The sequence below is a fragment of the Phoca vitulina genome, unplaced genomic scaffold, assembly GCF_004348235.1.
Source record: "Phoca vitulina isolate PV1807 unplaced genomic scaffold, GSC_HSeal_1.0 scaffold76, whole genome shotgun sequence".
NCBI classification, from domain to species: Eukaryota; Metazoa; Chordata; class Mammalia; order Carnivora; family Phocidae; genus Phoca; species Phoca vitulina.
In genome coordinates this window covers 5,983,295-5,999,904 of record NW_022589779.1, presented here as the reverse complement: position 1 = coordinate 5,999,904, position 16,610 = coordinate 5,983,295, and the positions used below count along the sequence as shown (strand labels likewise).

At 36.7% G+C, this 16,610-nt stretch overlaps 1 protein-coding gene across 8 annotated transcripts in view; it reads right to left on the bottom strand.

Moving 5' to 3' along the window:
* Positions 1-16,610, bottom strand: part of OSBPL8 (oxysterol binding protein like 8) — a 158,016-nt gene that overhangs the window by 85,669 nt on the left and 55,737 nt on the right. For 2 of the 8 annotated variants that reach the window (XM_032393755.1, XM_032393756.1), the window contains exons 3-4: positions 6,034-6,072; positions 114-150 (exon numbers count right to left, since the gene is read on the bottom strand). The exons of 2 other annotated variants lie outside the window; for them this stretch is intronic. In XM_032393755.1, the coding sequence (XP_032249646.1) occupies positions 114-150; positions 6,034-6,072 (76 nt within the window). Of the gene's footprint in view, positions 1-113; positions 3,276-6,033; positions 6,073-16,610 lie in introns of those variants that run through there. 4 more of the 8 variants (XM_032393757.1, XM_032393758.1, XM_032393754.1 and 1 more) reach the window with 3 other exon arrangements.

The window sequence follows — 16,610 nt, the reverse complement described above, 5'->3', positions numbered from 1 at the left end:
TAGAAAGAAAAGTAGATGACTTAATAATCAAAAGAGAAATATCGTATGCCTTTCATAAGTACACAGCAAAATATTATGTCTCCAAATATGCCATTCAAACTTTGGCTACTTACTTGATGGCCCAAGGACATCTTTGCTATCACCAAGAAGCTTTAAATGCAGGGTAATTGAGCAGCAAACAAATACAATCCAAACCAGGAAGAAGCAAAATGCATCAGGATTGAAGCAGCAGTGAAACAAAAGGACAAGGAAAATAAGCATTAGTTTATAAGTAGAAAGCACATGCACATCAATCCTAATAATCACAATTCACACGGAATTTCCTTTGCCACACATAAAAAGATCTTGGTTTAAGTATTATCAAATATTTGTTTAAATTTTGGAAAACAAAGATGGAAAGACAAAAATGAAATCAACTAAGTATTTTGTTTTGAAAATTATTCAAATCAAAAATTATTTTCAATTTTAACTCAAGGTATGGGTTAGGAGTGGTAAAATTATTTAGAAATGTAAGGGACAGCCCAAAGTTGTTCATTCTTTAAATTTAAATGGTTTAAAAATCTATAACACCCATGCACTACTAAATATTAGTTCTGCATGCCATGAAAGCACTTAACACTACATAGAAATTCAGTCTGTTTCTTCTATAAAAAGAAAGGAACATTTACTGAGTGCTTATTATATGCCAAGCATTGTGCAAAGAGCTTTTACAAAGACATCAACAAAGTAGAACAAATTTTTTCTCAAATGGCAAAAAAAAAGAGGAATATTAATTTGATTAGAAATGATAAACTGATCAATTTTATTGTCAGACAAATTTTCTTAGGACCCACTAAATATGAAGTGTTAGCACGTGGAGCTACTGGTCACTTGGAAGTACGAAGACCCAATTCTGAAATGAGTAACTCGCAATCAACTAAAAGAAACGGTAAAAGACTACTGACCTTTTGTCTGGTAACTATTTTAACATACAACATTATGCTAAATATTGCCTACTTATATTATGCTAAATGTTGCCTACAGACAAGTGTTTTGGTCTCCCTTGGTAGAAACAGAGTCCTTAGCTTTCCTTCATTCCAAATACCAAGTACAGTAACATCAAAACCAAAGTTACAACAAAAATAAAAAATTCCCACTGATTACATTACTGCTTGCTTTTTATTTAAAGGGAATGAAGGAATCTTAATTACCTGTGACTAAAAAGAAAGGTAGCAGTTGTTTGTTTTGCCTCCTTCGGAAAAATCTTGGTCCTGTTGCTTCCCTAATGCTCAAAATTGTGTTTTAATTCCTTTAAAGGTATTTGCTCTAGTCATTTTTCTGTAGTTGCCCATTCTATAAACTGATTTCAGCTTCACAGATAAACTAAAAAAATACAGCTGTAATGACAATGAACTAATTGTGCTCAAGTCCTTATTACTGATGGCCATGTTACCACAACTAGCAAACAGGTGGGAAAAGATTGAAGTATTTGTGGTAGGAGACCTCTACAAAAGGCTCCAGTGATCCCCATGTCTTTGTGTATAATCCCCTCTCTTTGAGAGTATTCTGGACTCACTGAATCACTTCTAATAAATAGAATATGGCAGAAGTGAACAGATATCACTTCCAAGATTACACAGTAAAAAGACTATGATCTCCATCTTATTTATAGTCTCTTGCTCTCCCTAGGGAAAGCCAACTGCAGAGTCATGAGGTAGCCTTGTAGGTAGGCCCACGAGCTGAAGGAATGATGTCTGTCAAGAACTACTACTTGAGTTTGTAAATAAATCTCCTGCCTTGGCCCTCTTTGCCCTCCCATCCACCCAGTCAAGCTTTCAGATGAGACTGCAGCACACACCCTCCCCAGTAGCTTGACTGCAACCATTTGAGAGATTTTGAGCCAGAGACATCTCGTAAACTGCTCTTGGATTCCTGACCCACAGAAATTATAAAATAACAAATACTTGTTGTTTTATACCACTTAATTTTTCGATAATTTGTTATGTACCAATAAATAACTAATATGATACTGGAAAATGGAAAAGAAGGAAACTGACAGAGTCAACCATGGTAAACTTGACAAATATTTCATAGACATGCTCTAAAAATACCTTTTTATATTGATATGAATAATTTCCCTAGATTTACCAGTAAATCTGAATTTCTTGAAGGAGAACAATAGTTCTAACCATATATGCACAGTTGGGACTATTTAATTTCAGAAGGGCCAGTCATTTTTGAAGGTTTTTTAGTTGGTCTTCTCTTTAGGATAAACGATTAAGTTCACTTTCATCATACATAATCTCAAATTTTGTTAATTAACAGCATTATATCAACTTCTTTGCAGCTGTACTCCTTGCGTGTTTGCTTCCAAAAAATAATCCCTAGCATATACAGCTTCTGATATTTGTTTCAAATTATGCTTCCAACAGTATAACTTCAAGCATGTTTGTCATATAAATCTGATTGTATTAATCTAATTTTTTTCATATTGAGACACTGAAGAATCAAAATAAACACTATTCATATCACTGATTGATCCATCCAAATATTTATGAGTACCTACTATATGGACAAGTATCATTTCAGGCACCAAGGGATATAGCAGTGAACAAAAAAGACAAAAATTTTGCCCTTTGTGGTAGTCATGTTCAATGGGAGAGATGAACAATAACATACTGAACAAGTAAAAATTTGCTGCATATTATATAGTATAAATACTGAGGAAAAAATAAGCTGAGAACGAGGACACATAAAAGGTTAAGGAAGAGGGAGTTATAATTTAAGGCAGGGTGGCCTAAGAAGACTTCACTACAGAATTGACTGAATAAAATGAGGAAGTTTACCATAAGGACATGAAAGGGAAGAGTATTCTAGGCAGAGGGAGGAACAAGTGTAGAGTAGAGGATTGGGATGGGAGCAAGTCTGGAGGGCTTGCAGGATAGTAAAAAGTCCAGAGAGGCTGGAATACAGTACAAGTAGGAGAGTAGTAGGAAATGAAGTCAAAGAAGTAAATGGGTGCCAGATTATGTAGGACCTAGTCAGGACTTTGGCTTTATTCTGAATGAGATGGGGAGCCGCTGGATTTCTGAGAAAAGGAGTGACATTATCTGATTACATTTTAACAGGATTGTTCTGGCTGCTATGTTGAGAGTGGACTAGAGGGACAGGAGTATAATCAGTTAGGAAGTTACTGTAATAATCTAGGGGAGAGATGAAGACTTGGACCCAGGTGGTAGCAGTGAGGGTGAGAGGAAGTAGTTGAGTTCTGAATATATTTTAAAAGTAGATCCAGGGTGCCTGGGTGGCTCAGTCGTTAAGCGTCTGCCTTCGGCTCAGGTCATGATCCCGGGGTCCCGGGATCGAGTCCCACATCGGGCTCCCTGCTCGGCGGGAAGCCTGCTTCTCCCTCTCCCACTCCCCCTGCTTGTGTTCCTGCTCTCGCTATCTCTCTCTCTGTCAAATAAATAAAATCTTTAAAAAAAATAAAAAAATAAAAAAAATAAAAAAAATAAAAAAAAATAAAAAAAAAAAAGTAGATCCAACAGGATTTCCAAACAGACCAAGTATGAAGTTTTGGTTTAAAAAAAAAAAAAAAAGGAATCAAAATGATAAATGTGTTGGGATCTGAGCACCTGGAAGGATGAAACTGCATTGTCTGAGATGGAAAGGACAATGAGAGGGGTTAGTTTACAGAAAGAAACAGAAGTACTAAGTTTGAGATAGGTTAGGTTTGAAATGTCTGTTAGACATGCACGTCAAAACGTCAAGTAGGCAACTGGACATACACACCTGTACAGAGAAAGGTTCAGGTTGGTAAGAAACAGTATAAATTATGTATGTGACAGTTAGGGTATATGATCTGAATGGCTAATCACAGGAGACTAAAAAATGCAACAGAATAAAAGAATAGGCACCAGAAAACATACATTATAATGGAACAACAGAACTAAGAATTAAGCTGAAACACTCTAAATAAAAGTGGAAATACAATAAAAAAATAAGCAAGACTTCAGACACCTTCCCCAGAACGTTGTGGATAAAAGGCATTTAACTAGGATACAAGTGAAATCATCCCAGAGTTGACTATAAGTAATGCCAATGGGAAATGGAATATAAGTAATTGAAGATTATATATTAATTTTACCAAGTAACTTATATCACTTGTGTGCATGGCTAAATTGCATACTACACTTCTTACTTTTACTGCTTTTAGGACCTGGGCCTAATTTGCACAATTCCATGTTGTATAACACATGAATAAAGACAATGTGAAATTATGATGTGGAAACATTCTACACAAGTATCTTGTAAGATAGTTTAAAAAATAAAAAGCTAACCAACTCTTCTTGGCTTTTGTTAGAGAACCAAAATACTACTAGAAACTCAAAAGAATCCAGGAACTTTACCTCAGCTTGTTCAAAAAAAGACCATTAAAGATATGATGGAAACATTTTCTCTAACTGAATAACATCATATTTATCATTATCCCTTCAAAAATGTCCACACAGTCATTTCAACAATAAACAGATTCTCTATTTTGGCAGAAAGTATGGGCTGAAAGTGATAAAATAATAGCAATATGCCTAGAGTTTTTCTATTTATTATTAATTAGTATACTATTAACTATTTTAACTAAAAGCATGAAATATAGCCATTACCTAAATCTTTACTGAATTTAGTCTACAAATCTCAGGATAAGAGCATTATGCAAAAATGGGATTTTATTTAATCTACTTCTAAATATTTGTCACGCCATCTATAACTAGCAAAAAACTCGCCAACTTTCAGAAGTGTAAAGGAATAGGTAGAAGTTCAAAATCACACCCTTCATCCTGGGAAACCCCTTAGTCATAAGCAATTCAGGATAGACGACCACCTTATAACACAGAAACAATCCCGTAAGAGCTATAGCTTGATTCCATTGCCTTAAGCACAGCACCTCACTCTTAACATACATATCGATTTGACTTCAGCCATCTTCTGAGCTTAAGCCAAAGCACAAACAGCTTTGATACAACTTGAAAATAAAGTTTCAAGCAAGTTGCACCTCTTCCCCCATCATAGTTGATCAAGTTGTATTCATAGAAGCAATCCTTCTGCAGCTGGTTCTCAGAAGCCACAATCTGGAAGGAGGATTATATAAAACATCCCAAGAGTGCTCTATTTAGTGTTATCTTTGGCTCTTAGAGTAAGAGTCTTCAGTGAGAGATCTAAAACACATCTGAGATTTGTTTGTTCTTCCTACAGGAGTCCTCTTTCTACATTCAACTGAACTTTTCATATTTTTGCAATCAACTGCAAAACACACATTGTGTACATTTATCCCTCAGTTTTACAGGAGATATTTTACGGAAATATTTTTCTAGGAACTAGAGTTTATCACTGTTAGAGAATATTAACTGGCCTGCCAGGCAGTTATTTTAAAATAACCTAATCAGACTTTTGATTCAGCAAATGCACTTCTAGGAATGTACACTAAAGTGATCATCCAAAATATTTAAAAAGATGTGTCCATAGATATTTATCACATCACTTACAGTAATCTAAAACAGTAATTATTAAACAATACATTCATACAATGAAATACTATGTAGCCGTTAAAGTTTTTTTTTCCCACTGACTGAACATCATTCATTATACACTGACTTTTAAAAATAGGCTATAAAAAGTTTGTACGACTCCATTTTTATAAAATTCCATATGTAAGACATATACATATGAAGAAACTTAGTAAAGAGGCCACCAGAATATTAAAAGTGGTTGCCTCTAGAAGGTAGAATTTTATTTATTATATTTTCTGTATTGTTTAAATATGCCCCCATTGGTATGCATTATTTTTACAGTAAAAAAAAAAAATTAAATCCATTCACATGTTGGAAAAAGTGAAAACATTTTTAAAGTGATCTTTTCAATCTACATGAGTTACTTAGTATAATGACATAATCATCTATGATAAAATACAGTGAAAAATATATTTTAAGAATCCAACTCGAAATCCTCAAAAAATACAAAAATGTTAACATTCCAAACATAGCACCATATATTACTCACTGTCTCTTGAACTTCAGCAACTTCTGAATATGGCAAGATCTAAAAAAAAAACAAATTTTCTCAGGAGTGATTTAATGTCAAATACTTGAATCTGAATTTAGAGAGCACCCAGTGTATAAATGAATTAAGTGGTGCATTAATCTTTTAAGAAGCAGCAAAAAAAAAAAGTGCAATAATATGTTTACAGTGGAAACTAAATCCTTTCCAAAAAAAAAAAAAAAAAAACCAACAAAAATCTCTGAGGCTTTGGGAAATTCCAGTATATCTGCCAATCTGTGAAGTCCTCTCTGGCATGCTCTGGGGCTTTTTCACAGTTCTTATCCTCCCTGCATGTATTTAATTCTCAGTCTTTTCCCCATGTAAACTTTCTCCTCTCTTGGTTTCTAAAGTACTCTACTCCTCTGGCTTCCCTTCTCCTGTTTTCCTGGCTCCACTCTGTCTTCTCATTCAGTAAGTGAGTGGCCATAACCAGTGCTCAGTCCTCAACTGTTTGTTTTTTTTCCTCTACCTGCTCCTTTCCTGCAGATTGCATTCATGCTCAAGGCATATTTATTCTCTATTCAGACAACTTCCAAGTCCTACTCTATCTCCAAAACTTCACTCCAAAACATTGCTACCTATATGTTCAGACATTATTGCAAATTAACTTCTGGTTCTAAAATTCTCTAAACAAAGGAAGGGCTCTAAGCTGGCTTTAGAAAGCATCTTTAAGTCAAAAACAGCACTCAGTAGCTTCTCGCAGAAACCAGGTTCCATGGCAATTTGCCCAAGTCTTTCAATGGTAGCTTCTTTCTTTCACTCAGACCTAACCCTTGAGTCATCTGAGACTCTTTCCCCCCAACATCTCATGAAGTCATTAAGTTCTGATGATTTTTACATAGACAATGTCTACCTCACATCTGGTCCTTTCTTTCAATTCTCATTAATACTATTACCTAGGCCAGACCCACATCACCTCATTTCTCATCTCCCTTTCAATAGATGTCCCTGCATTAAGTCTCACCTCACTCATTCATTTATTTACTCTGCTAGGTACTGGAATTCAAAAACACAATAAAGACCTGTTCCCTACTGCCAACAAGATGACCATATATTAGGGGTGCCTGGGTGGCTCAGTCATTAAGCGTCTGCCTTCGGCTCAGGTCATGATCCCAGCGTCCTGGGATCGAGCCCCGCATCGGACTCCCTGCTCAGCGGGAAGCCTGCTTCTCCCTCTCCCACTCCCCCTGCTTGTGTTCCCTCTCTCTCTGTGTCTCTCTCTGTCAAATAAATAAATAAAATCTTAAAAAAAAAAAAAAAGATGACCATATATTAAAGATTGTGTGTACTGTATAGTAATTTATGTGACACTGAGGTAAGTTATCTTGTCTACCCAGTATCAGTCATTCTTCAAGCTAGCGCCATCATTAGCAAGTTATTGAACTCTGAGATTTTCTTCTCTGTGAATATGTAATTATAAATGTTACAACTTTCCAGAATCATTGTGAGGCTTAATAATAGTTTACATGGGGCCCCTGGGTGGATCAATTGGTTAAGCGACTGCCTTTGGCTCAGGTCATGATCCTGGAGTCCTGGGATCGAGTCCCGCATCTGGCTCCCTGCTCAGCGGGGAGTCTGCTTCTCCCTCTGACCCTCCCCCCTCTCATGCTCTCTCTCTCTCTCATTCTCTCTCTCAAATAAAATCTTTTTAAAAAATTTTAAAAAAATAGTTTACATGAGTGGTACAGTTTACATGAGTGTACTTTATAGATTTTTTAAAAAGCAGTATGTAGACATAAGGCAGGATTACTTAGGAATGCAACAAATGACAAAGACTAAGAAAAAAACCAAGAACTTAATTTACCAAATTAATTCCATAAACTATCACATTGGCCATGTTACTCCTCCACTTAAAAACATTTGATAGTACCCATTCTTTAGAAAATAAGCCTCAAACCCTGATATTTAAATTGTCTACAGCATGGACCAATTATTCATGCCACAGAGGTGTTCTGATCCCCCATGAGATAGCTCTGAAACTTACCTAAATTCTCTGTGTAGTAAAATTGATTGCACTCAGAGTGATCTGCAATTTTCTCCCTTTCTTTTTGCTTCCCTATTCAATAGCTTGAAAGTTCCCTGACCTGAAAGGCTCAACTCAAATTGCCAATCCTGCTACCACAGTTCAAGATAAAACTCTGACTTCCTAACATCAGTTCTTTGGTAATACATAATCAGTTGTCTCAAAGTATCTTCTCTATTGCTATCACAAATAAGTAAAAAATGAATTTTTATTTAACTTTTCCCTAATATTATAATGATCTAGTACACTGCTATCAAACAGAACTTCTTCAATGATAGAAATAGTTTATATCTACACTATCCAAAAGAGTAGCTACTAACTACGTGTAGCTGTTACATTCTTGAAATGTGGCTAAACTGAGGAGCTGAATTTATTTAATTTAAATGTAAATTAGTCATAAGTGGCTATACTATTAGACATTTCAAGTCTAGCCAACCTCACCTTTCCCAGCTAAACCTAACTGACCACTCTTTAGGACTGGCCACCACTGATCACTCCTTTTCTCAAAACTCTCTCCCCTTCCCCAGTTAACAAGCTATTTTCTCTCCTTTCTCTTCTTCCCTCTCATTGCTTGGCTCCCTTCCCCCTCTGCCCCTGAACCCCAGGTTGCATCCTAGAATCTCTTTTGTCCCCATTCAACATGATTTCCCCAGTGATTCCATTGACTTAATTTTTAAATGGGCTCTATTCACTAACAACTCCCCAAATTAGTTTCCCACCTTAATCTCTCCCGAGCTCCAGCTCCCTAAAGGATTCCCAATCACCCTCCTGCTGCACTCATTCTTCTTATCTCAGATAAAATATCACATCTTCGATGAGGGATTTCCTGACCTCTCACACCAGGTAAAACAAAGGGACACTACATCTGTGTTGTCACTGCATCCTTCTATCAGGCAGAGCTGAGGGGAGAGCCCACAAAGTTCAATGCACTCCTAGGGACAGTGCCCCTGCACCACACCATTTTCCTGACTGAGGAGGTGAAAGACCCCTAACTCAACTTCCCCACAAACCTCAACACTTACAGCCTAACCACCACAGTCTGCCTAATAGACCTGCAAGCTCCACACTGGCTCTTATCCTTTAGGACTCTGTTCAAAAGTAACTTCATCAGGGGTGCCTGGGTAGCTCAGTTAAGCATCAGACTCTTGATTTCAGCTCAGGTTATGATCTCAGGGTCATGAGATGGAGCCCCACATGGGGCTCTATGCTGAGCATGAAGCCTGCTTAAGATTCTCTCTCTTGGGGCGCCTGGGTGGCTCAGCTGGTTTCAGTGTCTGCCTTGGGCTCAGGTCATGATCTCGGTCCTGGGATTGAGCCCGACGCAGTAGGGAGTCTGCTTCTCCTTCTCCCTCTACACTCCTGTTTGTGCACTCTCTAATAAATAAAACCTTTAAAAAAAAAAAAAAAGAATTCTTTCTCTCCATCTGCCCCACCCCCCCACTCTAAAAAAAAAAAAAAAGTAACTTCATCAGAAGACTTCCACAGTATTCCCAGAAAATAGCAACACCCATCCCCTATTCTGGATTCTCTATCCATCTTACCCTGCTTTATTTTTCATCACAACAATCACCACTTAACAGTATATACTTACGTACTTTTTTTGTCTTCCTCCACTGGAATGTTAGCTCTACTGAAATAGGAACTTAGTTTGTTTTGGTCACTGTTGTATCCCTTAAGACTAGAACAGAGCCTGGCACATGGTAGGCAATCAACAAATATTGAATGACAAATGCATGAATGAAAAGAAGGTTTAGTCATTATTATAACTCTAATACGTAGCAAAGAATTTCTTATGTGTAATGCGCTGAATTCCTCTGTTTATGAAATGAATTGGTTTAAATTCTCTAACAGCAAAAAAAAAAAGTCTTACCCATCTTTGTATTTTCCAAACCTTAACATTCTGCATGCTTAACATAGATACACAAAGAACTAATATGGACTTGAATTCTGAAATCTGAGTTCTAAGCCTGCTTAAGCTCTCTCAGTATTCCCTGGGTAAACCTGAATAAATATCTTGAATTTAGCTTTTTTATTTACTCATAAGATCTGTTATAGTCCTAAAATTCTGTTATAATAACAATTCAACACAGAAAATTACCTCAATACCTGAGAACATCTTTAGTTGTAATGTAAAGCATATTCATATTTTCTTCCACTATTAGTCTCTGGCTATCATATGCCCAAATTCCTTTGTTAGAAATTCCCCCATCATTTTTCTTAAATAATTCTGTCCTTCATAAATAACGCTGTTACAGATTCACCACCTGTTTTGGTAAGGGAGCCTAAGTTATATTTCTTCTGGTAATGGTGGTCTCTTGCCAGGATGACAACTTCCTTCATCAAGAACTTCATATACAAGGGAAGTTCAAAATCAATTGTCAGTTGTAACTAATGTCATGCATCTGGTGAGACTGCTGGTGAAGTCTGTGGTTATGAAACAAGAAAAAAGTGAACTGTCCATTAAAAGAATTAAACCTTGGCCTTTGACCTCATTAACATTCTCCTCTATATCTGACCTAACTATCTTTAGTCACCCGATAAGCACAACAGAAACCATGTAATCACATCACAATCATGCCAGGTTAGATATGACAACTGATTCTAGGAGACTGCTCATATACAAAAATATTTCAGTGTATGATGCTTAATCTTATGACCCACTTAAATAACTTTGAGATTCAGTCTGAAATAAGAGTTTATGTTACTTGGAATTTGATTTTGGCCAATTCCTTACACAGATAATAAGCCCACATTCTGTATTGAATCCTGACCAGGATCTGAATTAAGACATTAAGGACTGTATAACAAATACCTTCCTTCCTTCTAGAGTTCTATTTCTAACAAATCACTGATTAGCATATCATGTAATGTATCAAGCCACAGGAAAGACTGCTAATATTATGGAAACATCAACTTCCATGATTCATAATATCTACCACACATAAAAATGCAGTTGACAACTGTTCAACTATATACTGCCTAAACGCCAAAATATTCACCCCAGATAAAAAAATCAAAATTAGTTATGGGAGAACAAAGCTTTGAGTTAAATAAAATAGATCATGTATCACATATTTTTCAAAGTACACACTATACTAGGTAATGCACAGAAAAATTTTAAAAGGCTGGGTATGACATAGATCAATTTATAATATAAAAACATTAGCCTTTACATTCAATGACAAGAATAACAAAATTAGAGTATGTGTATTTAAATCCTAACATGGCCCACTGATTAGCTATGTGATCTTAGAAAAATTACTCTCTGAGAGTCTCGGTTTCTTCATCTCTAAAAACAGAGTAATACCTACCCCACAGTATTATGGAGATTAAATGAGAAAGTATGTGAGACAAGAGCCGAGATCACGACACATAGTAAGTGTGCAAGTTTTTTTGTTTTTTGTTTTTTCCTCTCCATACTATTAACCCAAATATGGAAAGTGCAAATTCTAAAACTCTAGGGAAAAAAGCAAAATCCAAAAGGGACATATTTTCTATTCAGCTATTACTACCCTATAGGTTTTAACTGCCTTCTACCTAGATTACACAACTGCATGCTAACTTGTTCCCTGGGCTAATCACCTCTATTTCTATAGTTCTCAACTTTGGCCATGCATTAAAATCACCTGGGAGACTTTTAAAAAGTATTGATGTCTGCATCTCACCCTCTGAGACTCTAATTCAATTGAATAGTGGTGCAACCTGGGCACTGGGATTTTTCAAGACACCTCAGAGATAGCTCTATAATGTTCATCTGGTTGTCCCCACAATATTCCATAATTCTGCCAAAATCATTTTCCCAACTCTCAACAGGTTGTTTCTTGGCTCCAAAAAAACAAGAAAAATTCAACGGTTTGACATTATCTAAAAACAAAAATTTCAAACTGTAAAAATAGTATTCAAGGATCTGTATATTCTGATTCTAACTTGGTTGAGACGTAGTATAGGAAAATAATTAAAGCTTGGCCTACGGAGCCAAAATGTATCCCAGTTCTGCCACTTACTAGTTGCATGACCCTGAGCAACTTATCATTTCTGTGTTCTATTAAACGAGGGTAATACTACTATCTTATAAGATTATTAGATAATTACATGAGTTGCCCTCAAAAGCACTTAGAATAGCTTCTGGCACGTGACAGAAATTTAACAAATGTTAGTTGCTATTCATTTCTTTTTTTTTTTTTTTTTTTTAAAGATTTTGTTTATTTGACAGAGAGAGATACACAGCGAGAGAGAGAACACAAGCAGGGGGAGTGGGAGAGGGAGAAGCAGGCTTCCCACAGAGCAGGGAGCCCGATGCGGGGCTCGATCCCAGGACCTTGGGATCATGACCTGAGCCGAAGGCAGACGCTTAACGACTGAGCCACCCAGGCGCCACCAGTTGCTATTCATTTCTTATAGTTTTATTTTCTTGGGAAAAAAAAAGACTTTTTATTTATTTATTTGAGAGAGAGAGCACAAGCAGAGGGGAAGAGGCAGAGGGAGAAGCAGGCTGCCTGCTGAGCAGGGAGCCCAATGCAGGACTCAATCCCTGGACCTGGGATCATGACCTAAGCCAAAGGCAGACACTTAACTGTCTGAGCCACCCAGGCACCCCATCTTATAGTTTTATTTTCTACCAAACAAGCAGCAAACCATACTGTCTGTGAGACCCAAAATCAAGTGCAACGTACCATGCGCATAGATGAGCTCTATGAAGATAGGTTAGTTTTCTAAACTCGATAAATGTTTGACCAAAAGTAAAATTAAATTTTATGGGGGCGCCTGGGTGGCTCAGTCATTAAGCGTCTGCCTTCGGCTCAGGTCATGATCCCAGGGTCCTGGGATCGAGTCCCACATCAGGCTCCCTGCTCAGCAGGAGGCCTGCTTCTTCCTCTCTCACTCCCCCTGCTTGTGTTCCCTCTCTCGTTGTCAAATAAATAAATAAATAAAATCTTTAAAAAAAAAAATAAATTTTATGTGTACACACACACATAAATTCATTTCCCCTCCCATGCTTTTTTTTTTTTTTTTTGCGTACCATTGCTGTTGTTTTCACCATATTAAACTTAAGGTGACTTCGGAAGTAGTCTTAAGTTAATGAAAACCTACTAATGTGATCTGAGGTCTGGATAAAAATCTCTTAATTGCTCTATTCTCTTAAATAGCTGAACAGGTAGAGATTTTCTTGAACTTTTAATCAAATTTTATCTTCATGTATCTCTAACATGCTCAAATTCTAATCCTTCACATTCTAATCTGAGATTTGATAGGACTCATTTTATTTTCTAAAAAAACAAGAAGAAATTTAAGATTCTTAATGGGACATAATTTTAATTAAAAGTTAAATGTAGAGGGGCACCTGGGTGGCTTAGTCTGTTAAGAGACTGCCTTCTGGGGGCGCCTGGGTGGCTCAGTTGGTTAAGCAACTGCCTTCGGCTCAGGTCATGATCCTGGAGTCCCGGGATCGAGTCCCGCATCGGGCTCCCTGCTCGGCAGGGAGTCTGCTTCTCCCTCTGACCCTCCTCCCTCTCATGCTCTCTGTCTCTCATTCTCTCTCTCAAATAAATAAATAAAATCTTTAAAAAAAAAAAAAAAAGAGACTGCCTTCTGCTCAGGTCATGATCCTGGGGTCCTGGGATGGAGCCCCATGTGGGGCTCCCTGCTGAGTGGGGAGTCTGCTTCTCCCTCTGCCCTTCCCACTGCTCATGCACTCGCATGTGCTCTCTCTCTCTCAAATAAATAAATAAAATCTTAAAAAATAAAGTTAAATGTAGAGCAGTAGCTTTAATGATATTCTGCTTATAAAAGCACCTGCATGTCTTAAAACTTAGGAGAAACAGCAAGTAAAAACATTCATGAAAAATCTTCAATCCATACTTTTAAAAACTGAATGATGGCAGTATTTATGGATATTAAAAGAAATAATAAAATTTTGAAGCCAGTTTTTGGCTTCAAAGTCTAGTTTAGCAAAACAAATAGCTTTCTATTGGATAAATGACATAATCTATTTACTTGGGAGTTAACGGCCTTAATAGTTCTACTTTTGATGTTTATACTATGGGCATGTCAAGCTGCCGAAGATCTTAATAGGAATGAACTGTTAAACAGTGCTGCTGTTCTTTTGATTTTTTGGTCCCCTTTCAGCCACCACCTCAGCCATTCTACATAGAGAGAACACAAAGCCAAAAAGAAAGTAACCAATTTCTTTTAAAAATGGGAACTGAGTTACTTACTAGTGAAATAACTAATACTCTCCCTGAACCTATCTTTAAAGATGGGTGGATGGCAAGCAACCTTAGACCAGAAAGAGAGTATAGTACCACAGATGGAGGAAAGGGCTGAGGGTAGGAGGGAGGGTTGGAAGTCATCTTTCCGTGCCCTTTTTTTTCTCAGTGATACTGGACAATCATTGCCCACCCTGTCTTCACTACCAGGGTAGAACATGATTTAATACCAACTAGAAACATTAAACATGGTTCTAAACACTTTGTTTTTAAACTGTAGGTGGCTCAGTCGGTTAAGCATCTGACTCTTCATCTCAGCTCAGGTCTTGATCTCAGGGTTGTGAGTTCAAGTCCCACACTGGGCTCCACTACTTAAAAATAAATAGAATAGAATAGAATAGAATAGAATAGAATAGAACAGAACAGAACAGAGTGTATGTCCAGCTGCAGTATCACAGGCAAAGAGGATGACCACTATCTCTCACTGCCCTTTTCCCCAAATGAGCTAAGTGATTACAACTAGGGAGGCAGCTTGTGGCTATGAAGTATGCTCAGAGCAGATATACAAAAAAGTTCCCTAAGAAACAGAATATTTTGGTGGGAGGGCAAATGAAAAATGATGAAGCAATGATTTTAAGAGATTCTCTACTCTATGACATACATTCCCTAGATCAACCAAAAGAGTCCCTAGGCTCTTTCTATTCTATCTTGGACAGTTATCAATCAAAGCAAGTAATATTCCCAAGAGAATATTATTTCCAAGGAAATATAAACTCATAAACAAAAATAATTAATATCCTAAGGGGTCCAAATGCTATGAAAGAAAACAAACTGAAGAATCTCAGCTGGAGAGAAAATTAGTGAACCAAACTCATCAAAAATTTACCATAATAAATATGCTCAAAAATATCTGAGAGGATTTTGTAAAAATGAAGTATGACCAAACATTCACAGAGAAAACAGCTAGTAATACTGGGTATAAAAATATTATGATGAAACAAAGTATACAGCAGGTTTGAACAGCAAAACAAGTAAAATGCAATAATAAATTAGTGAGCAGGAAGAGTGATGAAGGAATTCATCAAGAAGGCATAGCAAAAAGAAAAGAAGGAAAACATGAGAGATAAAAGATAGAAGCAAAAGTGCCACATTCCCCAACAGGAGACCCCCTAAAGAGGGCATGATGTATTCCAAAATAATAAATCTTAAATGATTTTGAAAATTACACACAATAGATGAATTTCTGGAAAACTATAAAAGGCTATGAACACTTCACCAACTTTCACCTGCAGGCATACATACACAAAACCATAGTCCTAACTGTATAAGGACTGGAAAGAAAGAAACTATTATTTGCAGATGATATGAATCAGACAAAACATTAAAACTCATAAAGACAAAATAGGTAAGCATTCAACCAATATCTGTAAATGTCAAAATGAAAACAGAAACAAAACAAAAACAAAAACTCCTTCAAAGATATACATCATAATGCCAGGGACAATTTTATAATAGTCAAATTTTATCTTGATCATCACTCCCTCATTGCTGAAGGCCCTATCAATTCTTCTTTCTACCCTGCTCCCACCCCCCATCACCTTCTGGATCCCTCTTTTCATATCAGGTAGCTATAAATTATTCTTCCTTAAAGTGTTAATTGCTAAAGGCTTGAGGAATTTTCAAACTTTTGGGTCTCCAGATCCCTTCACTATCCCAGAAATTACTGAAGCCTCCAAAGAGCTGCTGTTTAATGTGGATTATACCTACTGATATTTGCCCTATTATAAATTAAAAATGGGAAACTCACTATTTCAGCCACGTAATCAAAGTCAACATCAGAAATGACAAGTCAGGTCGATAGTATACCCTTGGCAATGATGTGATGAAATGGCATTTTACCTCTGTGGTCTCTTCCCCAAAACCCGTAAGGACTAGTCTAATCAGAGAAAAACAGACAAATCTCAATTGAAGGACATTGTGCAAAATATCTAACCAGTACTCCTCAAAACTGTCAAGGTCATCAAAAACAAGGAAATCACAGTCAAGAGGACCCTAAGGAAATGTGACTACTAAATGTAATGTGCTATTCCAGATGAGATCCTGGGACAGAAAAGGACAACAGGTAAAAACTTAAGGAAATCTGAATCAATTATGGACTTTAGTTAATAATGTATCAACCTTGATTCATTAATTATATCAAATGTACCATAAATGTGTTAATAATAGGGGAAATTGAGTACAAAGTATATGGGAACGCTATAATTAGCCAGGAGATTGATGACATCATCACCTCATGTAGTCTCTGGAAT